This window comes from Chlamydomonas reinhardtii, chromosome 16 (assembly GCF_000002595.2).
Source record: "Chlamydomonas reinhardtii strain CC-503 cw92 mt+ chromosome 16, whole genome shotgun sequence".
NCBI lineage: Eukaryota > Viridiplantae > Chlorophyta > Chlorophyceae > Chlamydomonadales > Chlamydomonadaceae > Chlamydomonas > Chlamydomonas reinhardtii.
In genome coordinates this window covers 3,326,878-3,349,035 of record NC_057019.1, presented here as the reverse complement: position 1 = coordinate 3,349,035, position 22,158 = coordinate 3,326,878, and the positions used below count along the sequence as shown (strand labels likewise).

Genomic DNA, 22,158 nt, shown 5'->3' with positions numbered 1-22,158 from the left:
CTGACAGGGCAAGAAGAGAAGAAAAGAGAAGAAAACAGAAAGCAAACACCTCAAAACCGCCACCAACCACCCCCATCCACCCCACCCCATCCCGACCCGGCAGACAGAGCAGGAGGCTGGCCCCCCCGCCCCCCAGGAGGGGTTGCACAAAAACACCGCCAGACCTAACCCAAGCACCAACCTACACCACAGCCTAACCGCAAGAACCACCACCACCGCGCGCCAGAAAAGAAAACACCAGCGCTACGCACTCGCCCCGCCCAAACTCACCCCACCCCCACAAGCTGGTTGCTTAAGCAACACCCCAGGAGAACCGGCAGAGGAGACACAAGCAGAAAACTAAATGGGCCAGATGTGGCGCTGACTAAGCGGGCTCCAGCCCGCTGCAAGATCGGTAAGGATGATTCCTCAAAAAGAAAAAGATGCGCTGTGCAGGAAGGCCCACAGCCGCCCAGGCGCTACGACGCCAGCCAGAGCTAAAACACATGGGCGCCAGATAAGCTGATGATGATAATACGCCACGCCAGCGCCTGGAAAGAAACGCCGCCTAAAAGGAAATCTAGGGGGCCTGCACAGGTGATGCAAGCGTCAGCCGCTATTTCAACTTCGGTGACCCACCCTGAACCTCCTCCACTTCACAAAGCGCGCCATCCGCCGACCAGATGGCAACAAAGTGCTCCAGCTTAGCCGCCTTGAGCTGTGCGGTGAGAAGCCATGCGGTCCCCCAGCATGAAGCCCGCGTCCGTCACTGGCGGCGCCGCTGCCTGGGGCGCAACGCAGGCCCACAGCTGCTGCAGCCACGTCCTCGCCTGCGCATAAGCTGGACACTCCAGGAAGATGTGCGTCAGGCTGGCCCACGCCCGCGGGCCAGGTGGCCCGCAGGCGGGGTGAGGACAGTGCGCCCCCAACCCCCCGCACCCCGTGGTCACCCGTGGACGAATGCCCTTGCCCGCCCTGTACAGCCCAAGGATGAATTTAAAAAAAAAGCCCGTAGTGGGATTTCGGGTGGAGTGGTGTGGTCCGCCTCTGGTGTGCACTGCTCTGCTCCACCTTCCTGCCGGGGACGGGCTCCTGGGCTTCACTGTCTGGGACTCGGAGTCGGTGTCAGCAGCCGGCGCGCAGGAGCCCATCACGCACTTGAAGGTGCCGGGGCAACTGGCGCCTGTGGTGCTCACGGGGCCGGGCACGCGCAACACTGTCTCCGCAGCCGCCGCAGCCATGTACAGCAGCACCAGCCCCACCGGCCTGTTCCGCGTGCAGCCGGTCTGTACGGCGTCGCAGCAACAGCTTCTGGCGGCCATTGACCGCAAGGTTCCGGCGGATCTGCAGGCCGCTACAGAGGGGTCCGGTGACGGCGCCCTCAGTGATGCCGAGCTGATGGCAGCGCTGGCTGGCTCCGCCAATGGTAAAGCGCCTGGGTCGGACGGGGTCCCGTACGAGGTGTACAAGGTTTTCTGGGCGCTGCTGGGTCCGCGCTTGTGTGCTGCTGCTGCCGCTGCCTTTGCTGCCGCTGCAGACGCCCACGATGGCGGTGAAATGGCGGCGGCACTGCCCGCCTCCTGGCAGGAGGGCATCATCACCCTCATCTACAAGGGCAAAAGCCTGGACCGCGCCGAGCTGGCGTCGTACCAGCCCATCACGCTGCTCAACTGCGACTTCAAGATGGTGTCCAAGGCCGTCAGCGCCCGCCTGCAGCCCGCCCTGGATGCAGTTGTGGATGAGCTGCAGACCGCGTTCATCACCGGCCGCTGGATTGGAGACAACGCGCTGTACCTCCAAGGCCTGATCGAATGGATGCGCCTGGACGTGGGCGCGGACGGCACGCCACGGCAGGGTGGTGCGCTGTATTTCTTGGACATTGAAAAGGCGTATGACCGGGTGCACCGGCAGTGGCTGTATGCGTCCGCGGAGGGACTGGGGTTTGGGCCGCGCATGCTGCGCTGGATCCGCCTGCTCACTGCCAACGGCTCTGCCCGCGTGTGTGTGAACGGGATGCTCTCTGACGCCTTCCCAGTGCTGAACGGCTTGCCGCAGGGCAGCACCGCCTCACCACCCCTGTGGGTCATCCAGATGCAGCCACTGACGTCCTTTCTGCGGCGGCAGGTGGAGCAAGGGGCACTGCGCACGCCCCTGTTACCCAGTGGCGAGCAGGCGCCACCTGCTGCCCACCACGCTGACAACACGACCCTCACGGCGCGCGACCCGGCGGTGGACGGGCCGGTCCCAATGGCGGCAGTACAGCTGTTCTGCCGCGCGTCCAATGCCCGTGTCCATCCGGACAAGAGCAAGGCCATGGGCCTTGGCAGGTTTGCGCACCTGACGGGCCCTTGCCCACACACGGGGGTGCCGTTTACCACTGGCGCCGTGACGCACCTGGGTGTGCCTCTGTCGTGGGACTCTGTTGTGGCTGCAGCTGACCTGTACACCCGGCGGGCTCGCGGCATGGCGTTTGTGGCGCGTCTGTGGGCTGCCCTGTCTCTGACTCTCGTTGGCCGTGTGCACATTGCGAAGCAGGTGCTGGCGGCGAAGCTGGCCTACCACTTCAGCTTCCTCAACCCGTCGCCTGCACAGCTGAAGGAACTCACCGACCTGGTGGACCAATTTGCTGCGCGCTCCATGCACGCTGAGGACGCCAGCCTGGTGTCGCACGGGAACCCGCTCCTGCTGCCAAAGTGGGAAATGGCATGTCTGCCGTACAAGGATGGGGGTGTCAACCACGTCGACCTGCCTGCGTTCCTGTCTGCCCTGCAAGCTAAGACTTTCGCCCTCCTTGCCCAGCCAGGCCGGCAACCCTGGAAGATGCTCACCCGGGCGCTGCTTACCCATGTGCGCCCGGACTCCGCCACCACGTGGGCGTGGGTGTACAGCGACGCGCCGGCGCCAGCGGGGCTGCCTGCCCGGCTGGTGGCCGCGGTCGGCCACGTGCGGAGCGCGGGTGTGGAACAGCATCCGCTGCAGCCAGCCACTCAGCCGCCAGCGGCGCCGCCACAGTGGCGGGTTAGCCTGGACCAGCTGTGGGTGGCTAACGCTGCGGGGGCTGTGTCCTACGTCCACTACACGGGGCGGCTCTTGGAGCCTGGGCCTGGCGTGCTGCCCCCGGCGGTGGATGGGGCATGGCAGCCTGCCTGTGTGCTGCAGCATCGCAAGCCGCGGCACCTGTGGACCTTTGAAGAGCGGGCGGCGTACGATGCAGCATCACCAGGGGAACGGGCGGGGGCGTGGCCTCGGGCGCCGTACTTCCTGGCGCCGGAGGCTGGGGTGGTGGTGCACCCGGCGCACTGCCGGATTGCGGGTGTCAGCTTGGCGGACTACACTGTGCGGGACGTGCGGCGGGCCATCACCGCGGCTAACCCGGCCGCACCTCCGGCTCCGGCCCGCCCCGCAGCCATGCCGTGCCCGGCGCCAGCACAGCAGGCGGGGGGTTCGGGGACCCAGCCGGCGGCACAGTCACGGCTGGCGGAGCGGGAGGCAGAGTGGCAGCGTGCAGCGGCGCAGCTGACCACCACGGCGGCGCAGCACTTCCACAATAACCCGGTGGCTCTGGACCCCTGGCTCCACCGCACCTCCGCGGCAGCCGGGCTGCAGAACACGCCGGCGAGAGAACTGCAGTCGTATGCGTCCCCGTCCCAGCAGTCGGGTGAGGGGCCGCGGCGGTCCGCGCGGCTGCAGGAGCAGGCGGCGGGCGGGGCGGGACCTAGCACGGGGCCTGCCATGGCGGCGGCGGCAGCAGCGGCGGCGGTGGAGGGCGACCCTCGCATGCCGCCCCCGGATGCGTCCCTTCTGAGGGGTACGTGGCGGAGGCTGTGGGACAGCCACGCCAGTCGGGGGGCAAAGGTGCTGGTGTACCGGCTGCAACATGCTTACCTGCCTTGCGGGCTGTACAGGGCGGGCAAGGGCATTCGTCCACGGGTGACCACGGGGTGCGGGGGGTTGGGGGCGCACTGTCCTCACCCCGCCTGCGGGCCACCTGGCCCGCGGGCGTGGGCCAGCCTGACGCACATCTTCCTGGAGTGTCCAGCTTATGCGCAGGCGAGGACGTGGCTGCAGCAGCTGTGGGCCTGCGTTGCGCCCCAGGCAGCGGCGCCGCCAGTGACGGACGCGGGCTTCATGCTGGGGGACCGCATGGGTATGTGGGCCTCAGGCCCGCGCGCGGGGGGCGGGCGCGCTGCTGTGGAGCACTTTGCGGGCCACCTTCTTGTACGCCGTCTGGTGTGCGTACTGGTCCCGCGAGCCGGCTAAGCAGACGTCGGAGCATGTGGTTCGGGAGGTGGTCAGCGAGCTGTGCAGGGTGATGCAGCTGCGTTTCACTGCCGCCACGCTAACCCCTGAAACCCTGTCGGCTCTGCCCACACAGCTTCTCACCACACAGCTCAAGGCGGCTAAGCTGGAGCACTTTGTGGCCATCTGGACGGCGGGTGGCGCGCTTTGTGAAGTGGAGGAGGTTCAGGGTGGGTCACCGAAGTTGAACTTGCGGCTGACGCTTGCATCACCTGTGCAGGCCCCCTAGGTTTCCTTTTGGGCGGCGTTTCTTTCCAGGCGCTGGCGTGGCGTATTATCATCATCAGCTTATCTGGCGCCCATGAGTACTAGCTCTGGCTGGAGTGGCAGCGCCTGGGCGGCTGTGGGACTGCCTGCACAGCGCGTCTTGCAGCGGACTGGAGCCCGCTTAGTCAGCGCCACATCTGGCCCGTTTAGTTTTCTGCTTGTGTCTCCTCTGCCGGTTCTCCTGGGGTGTTGCTTAAGCAACCAACTTGTGGGGGTGGGGTGGGTTTGGGCGGGGCGAGTGCGTAGCGCTGGTGTTTTCTCTTCTGGCGCGCGGTGGTGGTGGTTCTTGCGGTTAGGCTGTGGTGTAGGTTGGTGCTTGGGTTAGGTCTGGCGGTGTTTTTTGTGCAACCCCTCCTGGCGGGGGGGCCAGCCTCCTGCTCTGTCTGCCGGGTCGGGGTGGGGTGAGGTGGGATGGATGGGGGTGGTTGGTGGCGGTTTTCGAGGTGTTTGCTTTCTGTTTTCTTCTCTTTTCTTCTCTTCTTGCTTGCCCTGTCCGGGTTCTGGTCTTGGGGACCAGGCTGCTTTCCGGCAGTAGGGGGGCAGCGCGTCTGCCCCTGTTCAACCTTGTAAGGATGTTTCCTCAAAAAAAAAAACCTTGTAAGGATGATTCCTAAAAAACAAAAGCTGTACTGCCGCCATCAGGACCGGCCCGTCCACCGCCGGGTCGCGCGCCGTGAGGGTCGTGTCATCAGCGTGGTGGGCAGCAGGTGGCGCTTGCTCGCCGCTGGGTAACAGGGGCGTGCGCAGTGCCCCTTGCTCCACCAGCCGCTGCAGAAAGGACGTCAGTGGCTGCATCTGGATGACCCACAGGGGTGGTGAGGCGGTGCTGCCCTGCGGCAAGCCGTTCAGCACTGGGAAGGCGTCAGAGAGCATCCCGTTCACACACACGCGGGCAGAGCCGTCGGCAGTGAGCAGGCGGATCCAGCGCAGCATGCGCGGCCCAAACCCAAGTCCCTCTGCGGACGCATACAGCCACTGCCGGTGCACCCGGTTATACGCCTTTTCAATGTCCAAGAAATACAACGCACCACCCTGCCGTGGCGTGCCGTCTGCGCCCACGTCCAGGCGCATCCATTTGATCAGGCCTTGGAGGTACAGCGCGTTGTCTCCAATCCAGCGGCCGGTGATGAACGCGGTCTGCAGCTCATCCACAACTGCATCCAGGGCGGGCTGCAGGCGGGCGCTGACGGCCTTGGACACCATCTTGAAGTCGCAGTTGAGCAGCGTGATGGGCCGGTAGGACGCCAGCTCGGCGCGGTCCAGGCTTTTGCCCTTGTAGATGAGCGTAATGATGCCCTCCCGCCAGGAGGCGGGCAGCGCCGCCGCCATTTCGCCGCCATCGTGGGCGTCTGCAGCGGCAGCAAAGGCAGCGGCAGCAGCAGCACACAAGCGCGGACCCAGCAGCGCCCAGAAAACCTTGTACACCTCGTACGGGACCCCGTCCGACCCAGGCGCTTTACCATTGGCGGAGCCAGCCAGCGCTGCCATCAGCTCGGCATCACTGAGGGCGCCGTCACCGGACCCCTCTGCGGCGGCCTGCAGATCCGCTGGAACCTTGCGGTCAATGGCCGCCAGAAGCTGTTGCTGCGACGCCGTACAGACCGGCTGCACGCGGAACAGGCCGGTGGGGCTGGTGCTGCTGTACATGGCTGCAGCGGCTGCGGAGACAGTGTTGCGCGTGCCCGGCCCCGTGAGCGCCACAGGCGCCGGTTGCCCCGGCACCTTCAAGTGTGTGATGGGCTCCTGCGCGCCGGCTGCTGGCTCGTCAGCCTGCCGATGGAACCAGCGAGTTCCCCGCTCCCCATGCTCCTCCATCAGTGCAGCGCGGGCATTGTGGCTGGCCGCTGCGGCAGCTGCCCGCTCCTCCCGCACCGCCAAGTTGGCCATGGCCGCAGCCTGACGCTGCGCGGCGCTGGCACCCGGCCGGTCGGCCAGGGCAGCGGCCGCGTCTGCGGCCAGCACCACGCCATGCAGCCCATCCCGGGTCTGGCGTGCATGCCGACGGTGGATGCTGGTGGCGGCCTCCCGCAAGAAGAACTTGTCTGCCTCCCATTGCGTGCAAGCGCCGTCACCTGTACTGGCCACGGGATTTGCGGCAACGTGCGCCTCCAAGCGCTGCTCGAGCTCCAAACGCAGCGAGGGGTGAAACAGCAGGTACGTGGGGAAGCGCCACTGCTCCCGGTGCGCATGTGGCAGGTCGGGCAAGGACAGGGTGAGCAGCACACCGTTGTGGTCCCCAGGCGCCCCATACGTGCGTGCGACATCCACCACCCACAGCGCCGCGGTGGCACTGACATACCACCGATCCAGGCGTGCGGGAGTGGCCGGCTTGGGTGTGGCCGGATGCGTGTAGCCCTTGGCGCCGCCACGCTTGCTCGCCCAAGGGTCCACCAGACTGAACTGGGCGAGGAGGCTGGCAAGTTGCGGGGCACCTGCAGCACGTGACGGGCTAGGGGCCGCCTCCTGACTGGCATCGGTGACACAGTTCCAGTCCCCACCGACAACAAGCACCCTGTCCGTGGCCAGGTGGGGATGCAGCCCGGCAAAGAAAGCAGGCTTGTCCGCCACGGCCGTGGGCGCATACACACACACGAAGCGCAGGCGCAGGTGACCCACGTCCCAATCCCAACATACCACACGGCCCGCCGCATCCGTTGACGGCGGCTGCAGTACGCAGCCTGGAAGGGACAGCCGACTCCGCGCCAGGATAGCCGCCCCACAGGAGTGGGGCGACGCTGCCGGGCCGGCAGTGGCGCCACGGAAGGCACGCCCCCTGCGCGGCAGGAAGGCAAGACTCCAGCGCCGTCGTGTCAGTAGCGTTTTTTTTTTTGGGGGGGGGGGCGGGGGGGCCAGCCTCCTGCTCTGTCTGCCGGGTCGGGGTGGGGTGGGGTGGGGTGGGATGGATGGGGGTGGTTGGTGGCGGTTTCGAGGAGTCCGATAACGACCCGCGTAGTAAATACTACTGGATACGTAAAACTATCAAACCGACTGTGGAAGGGGTGCCACGAGAGAAGAACGAAGGACACTACGCGCATGACCTCAACCGCGGCATCGCCACGCTCGCAGCCCCGCACATCGCCCAAGGCCACACCCGCGAAACCCTCTACACTGGTTTCGTAGCCAACGCCATCCCAGACCTGGATATCAAATCCAGCACCCGAACCATGAACCTGCAATCAGGCCGACACCGCAAGGCCAAACGCTGCATGGACTACTTATACGGGCAACTGTGGAACAACAAACTCGCAGCCCGCTTCGGCCGCACAGTTACAGGCCGCCGAGCCCCCCGCGCTGGCCCCGATACCCCCGCTCCATGCCCACTCTGCCGCGGACCCGACTCCGGCGGCCACATACTGGGAGGCTGCCACAACCCCCAACTCCGTGCAATGTACATTAAACGACACAACATTGCAGTCCAGGCCATCACACGAGCCATCTCCCGCGGTGACTGCGGCGGCTGCTACATGGTAATGGACGCCACGTCTAAAGCCGATCTGCCAGACTACGCGGCTGACAACCGCTTGCCGCCATGGCTGCTCCCCGACCAGGAGGGCAAACCAGCAGGACGCCACCTACACTACCGCCCCGACATCCTACTAATTCCTTCCATCTCCCTCGCCGCAGCCCTAAACCCAGACTTTGTCGTGCTGCCCAGCGAACACGACACCATCCACATCATCGAAGCAGGATACACCGCCGACACGAACCACGCCGCCAAGCAACACGAAAAAGCACAACAGCACCAGGCCCTTGCAGCCGACCTGCGGGAAGCGGGATGGAAAGTGCAATACACCCCACAGAGTGCCATCAGCCTTGGGTTTGCAGGTACAATCCACAAAGATCTCCACCCCCTCCTCACCTCCCTGGGCGTCACCTCCCACAAAGCGAGGCAGTGCTGCGACACCCTACACGACCACGCAGTCGCCACCCTCAACCACATAGTCCTGACCCGTCGGCGCCTCGAACGGGGACTGCCAACCGGCAACCCAGAAGGGATGTAGCATCCCGGCGGGGCGCAGGCCTAGCCTGCACGCCCGCCCGCCGCCAAATGCTCGGTAGTGGGGGCGTACAGGAGGTGGGTCGGACCCACCTCCTCATCTCCCCCCACTCCCTTAATCCACACCACTTGCCTACGGCAGGGTGTGTCTATTTCTATTTCTATTTCTATTTCGAGGTGTTTGCTTTCTGTTTTCTTCTCTTTTCTTCTCTTCTTGCCCTGTCAGGGTTCTGGTCTCGGGGACCAGGCTGTCTTCAGGCAGCAGGGGGGCAGCGCGTCTGCCCCTGTTCAACCTTGTAAGGATGATCCCTCAAAAAAAAAAAAACGCTACTGACACGACGGCGCTGGAGTCTTGCCTTCCTGCCGCGCAGGGGGCGTGCCTTCCGTGGCGCCACTGCCTCGCTGCCAGCCCGGCAGCGTCGCCGGCAGCGGCGGCTGCTGTGCGTGCGCGGCTGGTTGCACCCGTCGCCCACGCCCGGACGCCGCCGTGGCAGCGCCATCACCCGCCCCGTCCTGTCCCCCCAGCGTGGCCAGGACCCCAAACTGGGAGCCGGTCTGGGGCATAAGCGACTGCACCTGGCGCTGCTGCTCCTGCTGCTGCTGTTGCTCTACCCGCCGTTGCTGCTGGAGAGTGAGTTCCGCCAAATCGGCCAAGTACCGCCGCATCACGACTTGCAGCTTCTGCTCCTGTCTAGCAGCTGCCCGCTGATCAAAGGGCGGCTGTGGCGCGGGAGCCCCACTGGGCTGCTGCTGCGCGCCAGCCGGCCCGGCATCGGCAGTGCGACGCCTGGCCGCCGGCGGCCCCCCCACACCTGCCGACGGCTGCCCCCCGCTATACCCTCCTGCTGCCACCCGCTGCTGTGAAGAGGGCTGCTGCTGCCGCTCGGCCCTCAGGGGAGCCGCAGCAGCACGGGTGCTTCCCCCCGCCACCAGAGCTGGCAGCGAGGGCGAGGCCACGGCGGGTGGTCCACTGGCGCCACCAGCGGCAGCCGCTGCGTCACCCAAACCCGCCGCCTCCTGCATCTGCACGTCCCCCACGTGGTCAACTATGTCAACACGTTGCCCACGCCGTGACGCCGCCGTGCTAGCGCCACCGCCCGCCCCGTCCTGCCCCCCCCGCGTGGCCAGGACCCCAACCTGGGAGCCGGTCCGGGGCCTGGGCGACTGCCCCTGGCGCTGCAGCTCCTGCTGCTGCTGATGCTGTAACCGCCGTTGCTTCTGTAGATTGAGTTCCGCCAAATCGGCCAAGTACCGCTGCATCACAGCGGTCTGCTCCTGATCCTGCCCGGCGGCTGCCCGCTGATCCAAGGGCGGCTGTGGCGTGGGAGCGCCACTGTGCTGCTGCTGCGCGTCCGCCGGCCCAGCACCGGCAGGGCGAGGCCTGGCCGCCGGCGGCCCCCCCACGCCTGCCGCCGGCTGGACCCCGCTAAACCCTCCCGCTGCCACCCGTTGCTGCGAAGAGGGCTGCTGGTGCAGCACGGCCCGCAGGGCAGCCGCAGCAGTACGGTTGCTTCCCCCCGCCACCAGGACAGGCAGCGGGGGCGGGGCCCCGCTGTGTGGCCCGCTGGCGCCACCAGCTGCAGCCGCCGTGTCACCCAAACCCGCCGCCTCCTGCATCTGCACGTCCCCCACGTGGTCAACGATGTCCGCTGCGGTCGCCATGGCAGCCGCGGGCCTCACCACACCCAAGGTGTTGCCACCCAGGTCGGCGACCCCGGCTGCAGCCGGAGTAGGGCTGCCTGCCGCAGCTGTCGTGGCCGTCCCAGCCGCCTGGGGGGCGCCACGGACCTCCACCTGCATGGGCTCCTCACCGGGCATCTCAAACTTGGCACTGTGCAGGTGAGAGAGCTGCGGGTCCCAGATGGGGCCCCGCACACAGGCAAAGATGTGGTTGGTGATGCCCTGGCCTGCGGGGGCCTGGGGCTCCCCCTTGGGGCCCACCGATCTGGCGCACTGCTCTGAGACCACATAAGCACACGCCAGGTTAGAGGGGTCCGAGGTGGTGGGATAGCCGCCCGCCTGCAGCACCAACTTGGTGCGACCGCGGAAAGCCCCCCACACAGGGCCCCCTACCATCTTGACCGTGACGGTGTAGGTGCCTGGAATGATGGGCCGGGTGTCCACTGGCACGTGAACCATGAGGACAGCCTGACCGCGCTGGAGTGGTACCGCCAGCGGTGACCTGCGCATGAGCTCCGCTGTGAAGGCTGCTTTGCTGGCGCTGGTCGCGCGCCGGCTGAAGGCCAGCCCCGCAAACGTGCGGGAGGGGCGGCCTGTGCTGTGCAGAGAGTGGCCCTGCAAGAGCTGCGGCTGGTTGCCCTGCCTGCACATGGTGTCCAGCACTGACAAGGCAGCGCTGGTCACTTCCCGGACGCCGGCTGAGGACAGCTGCTCGCCCTCTGGGAGCCCCGTGGCGGCACCCACCAGAAGGACTGGGTAGGTAGGCAGGCTGGGGCCCTGAGGCTGCGTCGTCAGGTCCTGCACGCCGTGCGCCAGGCTATGCGTGGACAGGGCAAGGTGGAGCTGCAGCCCGGGGCTGAAGAACGGGCTGGCAGCGTTGCCCCCACCTGCAGGGGTGCGGTCCGCTGCCAAGTCTGGCAGTGGGCGGCGATGCCCAAACGCAGGCCCCCCACACGGCACGGCATGTGCTGCTGTGGCCGCGCCGTGTGGGGGTGTGCTGTATGGCTGGTGTTGGCCCCTGGTGTCCTGGCTGCGCTGAGACACCAGGCGGAACCGACCAGGATCACCCAGCAACTGCATAGCTACCCAAGATCAGCACTCACAGGGCATCACAGCAGGGCGGGCGCCAGGCAGCCAGGCGCCAGGCAACAAGGGCTGCAGGGCTCCCCCGACCGCCACACCCAAAGCACCCTGCTGCACGCGCGGATGCAAATGACCAACCACAAAGGTTGATACGCCGCCTGCTCCAAGCTGGTGAAGTGTGGTGCTCGCCGAGATGTTAAAATGCCGACAAGCGAAATGTCGCCAACTCCACGGCGACGCTCCTGAACCGCCAGAATCCTATTCCATAGCGGTGTCGAGTTCCAAAGCACAAGCCGTCATAGGCTGAGGGGCGCTGGAGAGGGAGTGTCGCGCTACAGCTGCAAAGTGGACTGACGAAAAACAAGCACGCCCACAAATGCAAACTGCTTCACAGTGGTTCGTAGGCCTTAAGAAGCCTAAAACAAAAGGAAGCAAGTCAAACAGCGCGAGAGAAATGACGTCGACTGTTTCAAAGCTGTGCAGAAGGAAAGGAGGATGCAAGAATAGCAAGAGAAGAGAGTAAAGTAAAGTAGCTGGTCAGGTGTTGTCAGCGTGGTGGGCAGCAGGTGGCGCCTGCTCGCCGCTGGGTAACAGGGGCGTGCGCAGTGCCCCTTGCTCCTCCCAAACCACATGCTCCAACGTCTGAAATAGAAATAGAAATAGAGACACCCTGCCATAGGCAAGTGGTGTGAATTAAGGGAGTGGGGGGAGATGAGGAGGTGGGTCAGGCCCGCCTCCTGTACGCCCCCACTACCGAGCATGTGAAGGCGGGCGTGCAGGCCAGGCCTGCACCCCGCCAGGATGTTACGTCCCGCCCGGGTCGCCAGGTGGCAGTCCCCGTTTGAGACGCCGTCTGGTGAGGACAATGTGGTTGAGGGTGGCGACTGCGTGGTCGTGTAGGGTGTCGCAGCACTGCCTGGCTTTGTGGGAAGTGACGCCCAGGGAGGTGAGGAGGGGATGGAGGTCCTTGCGGATTGTGCCTGCAAATCCGAGGCTGATTGCGCTCTGCGGGGTGTATTGCACTTTCCATCCCGCTTCCCGCAGGTCGGCTGCAAGGGCCTGGTGCTGTTGTGCTTTTTCGTGTTGCTTGGCGGCGTGGTTCGTGTCGGCGGTGTATCCTGCTTCGATGATGTGGATGGTGTCGTGTTCGCTGGGAAGCACGACAAAGTCTGGGTTTAGGGCTGCGGCAAGGGAGATGGAAGGGATTAGTAAAATGTCGGGGCGGTAATGTAGGTGGCGTCCTGCTGGTTTGCCCTCCTGGTCGGGGAGCAGCCACGGCGGCAGGCGGTTGTCAGCCGCGTAGCCTGGCAGATCGGCTTTAGACATGGCGTCCATTACCATGTAGCAGCCGCCGCAGTCACCACGGGAGATGGCTCGTGCGATGGTCTGGACTGCAATGTTGTGTCGTTTAATGTACATTGCACGGAGTTGGGGGTTGTGGCAGCCTCCCAGTATATGGCCACCGGAGTCGGGTCCGCGACAGAGTGGGCATGGGGTGGGGGTATCGGGGCCAGCGCGGGGGGCTCGGCGGCCTGTGACTGTGCGGCCAAAGCGGGCTGCGAGTTTATTGTTCCACAGCTGCCCGTACAGATAGTCCATGCAGCGTTTGGCCTTGCGGTGCCGGCCTGATTGCAGGTTCATGGTTCGGGTGCTGGATTTGATATCCAGGTCTGGGATGGCGTTGGCAACGAAGCCAGTGTAGAGGGTTTCGCGGGTGTGGCCTTGGGCGATGTGCGGGGCCGCGAGCGTGGCGATGCCGCGGTTGAGGTCATGCGCGTAGTGTCCTTCGTTCTTCTCTCGTGGCACCCCTTCCACAGTCGGTTTCATAGTTTTACGTATCCAATAGTATTTGCTGCGCGGGTCATTATCGGATTCCTCGACCAGCCACTCGGCCCCGGGTATCTGTTCTCCCTTGGCGGTTTTCACCGCCGCCTGATCTGCGAGTTCATTGTGCGCAATCCCTGAATGTGCTTTGACCTTGAGGAGATTAGTCCGGCGGCCGGCGTGGGAGCGGCGTTTCAGTAGCGCGAGGATGTTATCCAGCAGCGCTTTGTGTTTGCTGAAGGTGAGGAGTTGGGGCTGGTTGATTGTTTTGCGGATGAGGAACAGCGACGCAGCGGAGTCAGTGTATACTGTGACTTCGGGGAGCGCTTGCACTTCGTCTAGCTTGAGCACTTGGTGTATGGCCGAGAGCTCGCATCGTGTGATGGTGTTACAGCCGTGTTGCCCAGGGTTGACGTCGATTTGATAGCAGCGCAGCGTGCGGGCATCAATCGCTGCGGCCCCCCACGCGCTGGGCTGACCGAGGGCGTCCTTCTGCACTGAGCCATCGGTGTAGAAGCCTTCATAGGGATTGAGGCGGAGGGGCTGGGTGGCCGCGAAGGGGGCCAGGGTGGCTGGCGTGGCCGGTACGGGAGGGGGTGTTACCCAGGGTGCCGCCGGACGGGTGCGGGTCATCCGGCGGAATTGCTTGGTTACCCATCGCGTGTGGGCCCACGTGAGTTGGGGCTGCGGGTCGACGGGCATGCCCGAGAGGTATAGGGATGTGCCTAGGGCGTCGCGTATGGGCTGGGCGAGTTGGGCTCCGGGTGTATTGCTGGCCAGCACTAGGTCGTGTTTTAGGGTGATGCCTGCATCATTGTGGATCTGGCCGAGAAGGGCGTGTGTTGCTGTGGCGGAGATGCTGCCAAGGAGTGTGACTCTGGGGTGGGCGAGGTATCATGTGTATGGCGCGTTGCGTTGGGTGGGGAGGATGATCAGCGTGGCAGTGGTTGGCGGGTTGCGGGTGTTTGTAAGGGTTTCGGTGTGTTCGGCCCATGCTAGTGCCCAGCGGACTGCGTGAGCTCCGTCTTCGGTGTTGGGTTCGGGGCAGGCGACAGCAACTCCATCCCATGGCTGTGAGTACGCATCATAGTTGGCCCCAAAGAGCATGTCTTCTTCGTACAGTGTGTAGTAGGTGGTGGCGGCGTCCGAGACGTTAAGGGGTGATGCAAAGAGCTCCGTTGTGCTGCCTATTGCTGTGTGCAGGGTTTGCGTCAGCCCTTCACACAGCATGCATTCGCCTTTTTCGGTAACAGGGTGGGATTTGGAGCCGCCCCCGGGTTTGTATCGGAGGAGCAGGCGGGCGATGGCGGCCGCAAAGCCTCTGCCCTGATCGTGCTTGGCGTGCACTTTGGGCCAGGTTGTTTGTGCATGCTGGTAGCGTTGCCACAGGAGGCTGAGCTGCTCTGCGCTGATGGTGCCTATGCACCGTCCGCGGGGGTCGTAGACATGCGCCAGGTGGGTGCCGCATGCCGGGGAGCCGGGGTCGAGGACTGTACCGAGCTGGACGGTGTATGCTTGCGTGGGGTGGATGTCTCGGCTAGGGTTGCAGGGCTCAACGTTGATATCTACGTAGTGGCGCAGAGTGCGCTGCCCTCGTGCTGTGTCATTGCTGGCGTCTGTCCAGCGGCCCTGTCGCTGGTCGTGGTTGAGGTGGGTGTCCGTAGCGGGGGGTGGGGGGCGGGGCCCAGGGGGACGGCGAGGCGGGCGTTAAGGGCGTCTAGGAGTTCCTGCTTGTTGTCTTGTGCATCCAGGATAGCGGCGGGTTCTTCCAAGTCTTCCCATTCCACAAGGACGCGAGGTTCGTTACCTGGGGTGAGGAGCCAGGTAAGGCCGCCGGGTTTGGGGCGGTAGCGGTTGCGGGTGTAGAGGGTGAGGGAGCCGGGGGTGATGACGGTGGGTTCCCACTGGACTCGGTAAAAGGGCGCGCCTTTGCTGGTGGTGTGCGCTATCACTTGTTGTACTCGCTCCTGTTGCCCGTATAGGGTGTTGGTGGTGGTTAGGGCTTTGGTGCGGTAGGTTTCGCTGAAGTGCTTCCATGTGTCGGACGTGGCGGCTAGGTACGCGTCTTGCTCCTCCTGACTGAGCTTGTGTCGGTGTGTGAATGTGGCTGGGGGTGTGGGGCCGAGGAGCAGGCCTCTGAGGAGTGCCGCGGGGTTTTAGGGCTTGGATTTGCCGAGGAGGCTAGGGGCGGTATGGATCAGGTCTGCGCAGTGTGCTTCTGTAAGCGGATCGAGCGATGGATCCCAATCAAATGCTGTGGGCGCATCAGCAGGTGGTGATCCACGACCTTCAGGTTCCCTGACCATCTTAATGCCCGCTTACATTGCTGTGTGCCTGGCCGGCGTGTTTGTGCAGGTGCATGGGTCTCGCCGGCGTGGTGGTCCTCCGCAGGCTCGGCCGCCGCGGCGGTGGCGGCGGCGGTGGTGGCCGCAGCGGTTTCTCCGGCGTTGGCAGTCTGTCCGGTGGCGGGGGCGCGCTGGCGGAGGAAGCGGTTAAGCGTGCCCCAGTCGACGGCGGCAGGTGCGGTGTGGGCCGTGTGGAGGCCAGTGAAGGTGTGTCCATCTGGAAGAGTGCGCTGGGCAGTGGTGAGGGGAGCGGTGCTGTTGTGGGTTTTGGCGAGAGTTCGGCTTTCAGCGTGGAGTGCGAGAGTGAGACGGTTGAGGGCTAGCCTGTGCCGCCTTTGGGCCCTCGGCCATGTGTTTTTTAGAGTGTTGGCATCGATGACGCAGGTGCGGTCCGGAGTGAGGAGCTCGCGAAAGTCGCTGGTGAGTTCAAGGAGGGGTTGAATCAATCGGAAGGGCAGGGCCTGTTCCGCGTCGGCGCCTGGCGGCACGGTGCGTGCAAGGAGGGCCGACAAACCGTGTAGTGTAGTGTGGTATGCGCTGCCCTGTTGGGTCAGCTCCAGGCCCGCGTCTGTGATCAGCGACAGCTGTCGCAGGCTGGTATAGAAGCGGCATTGTGTGCGGAGCTGATCTGCGGGTATCTTCTGTGCCACGCTGTGTTGCAGGTGGAGCATGGCGCGGGTGACGGCGCCCAGCCTGCCTCCATCGTTCAGGGCCTGGACGAGAGCCTTGCCGGCGCGGCGGACATACAGCTCGCGGATGCTGCCTACGCCCAGGCCAAGGGCGTTGGTGGGTTGGAGGATAGCGCGGGTGGGGAAGCCTCGTTTCAGGCCGTAGCACATTTTGGCGGTGCTGACAATCAGGGAGTAGAGGCTGGTGATGTCATGTGTGCTGTACGGCATGAATGGGAGGCTGTAGGCCACTGCTGGGTGGATGGTAAATTGTATCATTCGGAGCTTTTGGTCTGGTGTGGCAAGTGATGTGGCGATGCGTTGCCCTCGCTTCTTAATCTTTTCCCGGATGTACTGTACTTGTGCGCTCCAGTCTAGGGTAGGGGTGATGTGGATGCCGAGGTATTTGTAAGATTCATGCAGGGGCTTGTATGGGATAGCGGTGCCGTCTATGCGGATTTGGCCTTCTAGCATCCGGGCGAGCGCTGCCTGGTGGGGCTTGCTGCGGGGGCCGCCAAGGGTGGGGTCGGCGCGCGCGTGGCCGTGGAGTATGCCTTGTAGTTGGCATTTGGAGACGTTGACCTTCAAACCGCCCCATGCTGCGTATTTCTCAAATTTTTCAACTTGGATTCATAGATTTGAGATTTGGGTTGTGGCTGTGACCAGGTCATCAGCGAAGGCGCCGGAGCTGAGGTTATGCTTGTCGTTTTCGGCTTTGGTGAGGCATCCGTATTGGTACCCGCACCCGCCAACGTGTAGCCACCGGAGCAGCGGTTCAATAAAGATGATGAACAGTAGGGGTGATAGGACGTCACCCTGCACTGTGCCTCGTTGGATGGGGATGGGGGGCGTGGTGCTGTGCTCAGTGCAAACGCTGGTGGCTGCCTTGCTGTAGAGGTCCCATACCACCTCAATCAGATCGGTGGGGTAGCCTAGATCGTGCATGACGATGAGCAGTTTGTCATGGTCGATCGTGTTAAATGCGGAGGTGAAGTCAATGTACAGTAGGAAGAGGTCGCGTCCGGTGGTGGCGGCGTCCTCTATTGCGTGGAGCAGGTTTTGGACTTGCCGTTCGGTATTGCGGCCTCTGAGAAATCCTTCTTGTGACTCCGTGAAAATGTGGGCTTGTTCGCTAAACAGGGCGGCGTTTACGGTGATGAGAGAGGTGTACAGCTTGTAGAGGGTGTTGGCCAGCGCGATAGGCCGCTTATTCTGTATCAGTTTCAATTAAAGGCTGGGGGGGGTCGTCTAAATGGTTAAGACACTCAAGCCGATTTTGTTAAGGCTTTGAGAGATCCTGGGTTCGAATCCCGGTCACCCCACCAGGAAGGGCCCTGGTTTACCAAAACCCATCCACACCTTGGTGGTGTGTAGACCCCCCCTGTGGTGCAGGGAGTCTCTGGGGTACAAGGCTGAAGCTCTGGGCCTGCAACTGGAGAGCTTTCAAGTTCAAGATCCAAGATTCAAGTGGAGCTCTGGGCCTGTCAACTGGAGAGCTCTAGATGATCTGTGTGGTCAAGGCAGTGGCTGTAGTTGTCACCTAGCTGTTGAGAACTCCAGTAGGTGTGTGGTGTCACCTGGCTGTTGAGGTTTCCAGTAGGTGTGTGGTAGAACAAAAACTTCTCTTCTCTTCTCTGATCTCTGGCCCTATCGAGGTTCTGTGATATGATCCAGGCTGCTTTGGCAGTAGGGTGGTAGTGCGTCTACCACCGCAACCTTAAGGATGACTTATAAAAAAAACAAAAACGCGCCGGCGCCAGTGGGGCTGCCTGCCCGGCTGGCGGCCGCAGTCGGCCACGTGCGGAGCGCGGGCGTGGAACAGCATCCGCCACAGCCAGCCACTCAGCCGCCAGTGGCGCCGCCACAGTGGCGGGTTAGCCTGGACCAGCTGTGGGTGGCTAACGCTGCTGGCGCTGTGTCCTACGTCCACTACACGGGGCGGCACTTGGAGCCTGGGCCTGGCGTGCTGCCCCCGGTGGTGGATGTGGCGTGGCAGCCTGCCTGTGTGCTGCAGCATCGCAAGCCGCGACACCTGTGGACTTTTGACGAGCGGGTGGCGTACGATGCAGCATCACCTGGGGAACGGGCGGGGGCGTGGCCTCGGGCGCCGTACTTCCTTTTTTTTTGAGGAATCATCCTTACAAGGTTGAACAGGGGCAGACGCGCTTCCTGGCGCCGGAGGCTGGGTGGTGGTGCACCCGGAGCACTGCCGGATTGCGGGTGTCTTCATACAGAATGCTCGTCAGGGAGGCCTCATCTGCCCGGCCCGGCTGGCTTTGTTTAGACTACGAGACAGCGACAAATGTGGTCTCTGTACCCACACCCAGCGCAGCCGCGGATCTGACCCAGAGCGTGGCACCGCAGGTCACCTTGCCGGCCACTGCGCGCACCCCCAACTCGTTGGCGCTAGGATAGCCAAACACAACACTGCAGTGCGGACGATTGCCGAATGCCTACACCATGGTCACAACGGTGGTGGCTACATGATAATGGATGCCACCTCCCGAGCTGAACTGCCTGAGTACTGTGCGGGCATGCGGCCGCCGTCCTGGCTCTGCCCGCAAGTGCCCGCTGCAGACCTCAACAGGATGCGGCCTGACATTCTGTTTATCCTGAACCTTCCCCGGTCCGAAGCAGAACACTTCATGACATCCCCACCAGCCAACAAAGGGGCCTACCCAGTGTACATCCTTGAAGTTGGATACACCTCTGACCTGCACCACAGCGAGAAGCTCATTCAAAAACAAGCACAGCACGCCGCCCTTGCCACTGCCATGCGAGCTGCAGGGTGGACTGTGCACTACGATACTAAACACGTTATTACACTGGGCCACGGTGGCACTGTCCCCCGTACCCTTGAAACTCTCCTCAAAGACCTAGGAGCCAAACCGCAGGCAGCCAAGGCCTGCTGCACACGTCTCCACATGCATAGCGTCACCACACTCCGGGGCACCGCAAACCTGTACTACCGGCTAGAGCGAGAGATGGGCATTGCCAACACCCGATGCCGCCCGGGAGGCCGCACCCAGGGGACCGCCAATGGCGGCCCCCGCGCAGGGGAGCTGGGGTAGGGAAATCAAGTTTTCCGATGGTGGGGTGAGCTTGTCTCACTCCTCCTTAAGACACGCGGGCACCTGTGCCCTGCGTAGATATTATTATTATTATTATTGCGGGTGTCAGCTTGGCGGACTACACGGTGCGGGACGTGCGGCGGGCCATCACCGCGGCTAACCCGGCCGCCCCTCTGGCTCCGGCCCGCCCCGCAGCCATGCCGTGCCCGGCGCCAGCACAGCAGGCGGGGGGTTCGGGGAACCAGCCGGCGGCACAGTCACGGCTGGCGGAGTGGGAGGCGGAGTGGCAGCGTGCAGCGGCGCAGCTGACCACCACGGCGGCGCAGCACTTCCACAATAACCCGGTGGCTCTGGACCCCTGGCTCCACCGCACCTCCACGGCAGCCGGGCAGCAGAACACGCCGGCGAGAGAGCTGCAGTCGTATGCATCACCGTCCCAGCAGTCGGGTGAGGGGCCGCGGCGTTCCGCGCGGCTGCAGGAGCAGGTGGCGGGCGGGGCGGGACCTAGCACGGGGCCTGCCACAGCGGCGGCGGCAGCAGCGGCGGCGGTGGAGGGCGACCCTCGCATGCCGCCCCCGGATGCGTCCCTTCTGCGGGGTGCGTGGCGGAGGCTGTGGGACAGCCACTGCCCCTGTTCAACCTTGTAAGGATGATTCCTCAAAAAAAAAGCCACGCCAGTCGGGGGGCAAAGGTGCTGGTGTACCGGCTGCAACATGCTTACCTGCCTTGCGGGCTGTACCGGGTGGGCAAGGGAATTCGTCCACGGGTGACCATGGGGTGCGGGGGGTTGAGGGCGCACTGTCCTCAGCCTGCCTGCGGGCCACCTGGCCCGCGGGCGTGGGCCAGCCTAACGCACATCTTCCTGGAGTGTCCAGCTTATGCACAGGCGAGGACGTGGCTGCAGCAGCTGTGGGCCTGCGTTGCGCCCCAGGCAGCGGCGCCGCCAGTGACGGACGCGGCCTTCATGCTGGGTGACGACATGGGTGTGTGGCCCTCATCTTAAGCACCCAATCCCACATCACCGGATCGCTAACTCAGTTAGCGATTTGACTCGTCCTTACGGCAGAAGGGACCCGGGTACGAATCCGGATAAAAGCCCAATTATGCAAAAGGCGAAAGATTGGTGCGAAACCGATTGGTGATCCCACGAACGATGGGTAATTGCCCTTAGTGGCAATTGTGGGCTTGTGCCCGCTGCAACCTAGAAAGGTCGTGGTGCAGAAGTCCGATTTAGTGGCGAGGTCCAAGGTTCAAGACAAGGCTCAAGATCCAAGGCTCGAAGAGGAGCGCCATGGCTCCTCGGTTTGCACGAACTGGCAGTGCTCCACTACTATAACGCGGCGTTTCCCTAGCTCGATATGCTAGGTGTGCAGGCTTGGATGTAGTGGACTTTGAAGAGCGGCCTAGGACTTGGAGGTTGTAGTTTCGGAGGTTGTGACTCTTTCGTGGTGAGGCGTCAGCGTGAGGGGGGCGGGCCCTCTCGCCCTAGTCACCTTGCCCCGTTAATCCATGCCAGGCCCTATGGGCCAGCGTTGTAATTATTATTATTATTCACCCAATCCCACGCCAGCACTGGTGGAACTGCCTGCTGCGGTTGAGCGGCTGACTGTGCAGCCGTTGCGGTGCCGCCGGCGGGGGGCAGCACGGGTCCAGCTTGAGCGCCGGCGGCGACAGCAGCCATGGCCTTTTTTTTGAGGAATCATCCTTACAAGGTTGAACAGGGGCAGACGTGCTGCCCCCCTGCTGCCTAAAGGCAGCCTGGTCCCCGAGACCAGAACCCTGACAGGGTAAGAAGAGAAGAAAAGAGAAGAAAGCAGAAAGCAAACACCTCGAAAGCGCCAACAACCACCCCCACCCATCCCACCTCCCCCCACCCCGACCCGGCAGACAGAGCAGGAGGCTGGCCCCCCTGCCCCCCGGGAGGGGTTGCACAAAAAACACCGCAAAACCTAACCCAAGCACCAACCTACACCACAGCCTAACCGCAAGAACCACCACCACCGCGCGCCAGAAAAAGAAACACCAGTGCTACGCACTCGCCCCGCCCAAACCCACCCCACCCCCACAAGTCGGTTGCTTAAGCAACACCCCAGGAGAACCGGCAGAGGAGACACAAGCAGAAAACTAAACGGGCCAGATGTGGCGCTGACTAAGCGGGCTCCAGCCCGCTGCAAGACGCGCTGTGCAGGAAGTCCCACAGCCGCCCAGGCGCTGCGACGCCAGCCAGAGCTAAAACCAGGGGGGGGGGGGCACCGCCGCACCGCTGCCGTTGCGCCCACCCATGCCGGCGCCGCCTGCGGCCCTCATCTTAAGCACCCAATCCCACGCCAGTGCTGGTGGAACCGCCTGCTGCCTGTTGAGCGGCTGCCTGTGCAGCCTCTGGGGTGCCGCCGGCGGGGGGCAGCACGGGTCCAGCTTGAGCGCCGGCGGCGAAAGCGGTGGACCACTTTGCTGCGCGCTCCATGCACGCTGAGGACGCCAGCCTGGTGTCGCACGGGAACCCGCTCCTGCTGCCAAAGCGGGAAACGGCATGTCTGACGTACAAGGATGGGGGTGTCAACCACGTCGACCTGCCTGCGTTCCTGTCTGCCCTGCAAGCTAAGACTTTCGCCCTCCTTGCCCAGCCAGGCCGGCAACCCTGGAAGACGCTCACCCGGGCGCTGCTTACCCATGTGCGCCCGGACTCTGCCACCATGTGGGCGTGGGTGTACAGCGACGGGGGGGTCGTCTAAATGGTTAAGACACTCAAGCCGATTTCGTTAAGGCTTTGAGAGATCCTGGGTTCGAATCCCGGTCACCCCACCAGGAAGGGCCCTGGTTTACCAAAACCCATCCACACCTTGGTGGTGTGTAGACCCCCCCTGTGGTGCAGGGAGTCTCTGGGGTACAAGGCTGGAGCTCTGGGCCTGCAACTGGAGAGCTTTCAAGTTCAAGATCCAAGATTC

At 63.8% G+C, this 22,158-nt stretch overlaps 2 protein-coding genes across 2 annotated transcripts; both read right to left on the bottom strand.

Annotated features, from left to right (window-relative positions):
- Positions 1 to 5,128: 5,128 nt before the first annotated feature.
- On the bottom strand, positions 5,129 to 6,510 carry CHLRE_16g666700v5 (uncharacterized protein). Its single transcript, XM_043071076.1, has 2 exons — positions 5,574 to 6,510; positions 5,129 to 5,269 (listed from the first exon to the last, which is right to left on the bottom strand). The coding sequence occupies exons 1-2, from the start codon at positions 6,430 to 6,432 to the stop codon at positions 5,184 to 5,186; spliced, it is 945 nt and encodes a 314-aa protein (XP_042915717.1). The 5' UTR covers positions 6,433 to 6,510; the 3' UTR covers positions 5,129 to 5,183.
- A 958-nt stretch (positions 6,511 to 7,468) lies between these two features.
- On the bottom strand, positions 7,469 to 11,810 carry CHLRE_16g666677v5 (uncharacterized protein). The gene is made up of 2 exons (XM_043071075.1): positions 11,326 to 11,810; positions 7,469 to 11,136 (listed from the first exon to the last, which is right to left on the bottom strand). The coding sequence occupies exons 1-2, from the start codon at positions 11,330 to 11,332 to the stop codon at positions 8,870 to 8,872; spliced, it is 2,274 nt and encodes a 757-aa protein (XP_042915716.1). The 5' UTR covers positions 11,333 to 11,810; the 3' UTR covers positions 7,469 to 8,869.
- Between the last annotated feature and the right edge of the window lie 10,348 nt (positions 11,811 to 22,158).

Excerpts from the sequence above, each read along its gene's own strand:
- CHLRE_16g666700v5 (XM_043071076.1), bottom strand. The coding sequence starts at position 6,432 with ATGGCCAACTTGGCGGTGCGGGAGGAGCGGGCAGCTGCCGCAGCGGCC. Across the intron at positions 5,270-5,573 it reads CGGCACGCCACGGCAGGGTG|CGGCGAGCAAGCGCCACCTG; the intron begins GTGCGTTGTATT and ends CCTGTTACCCAG.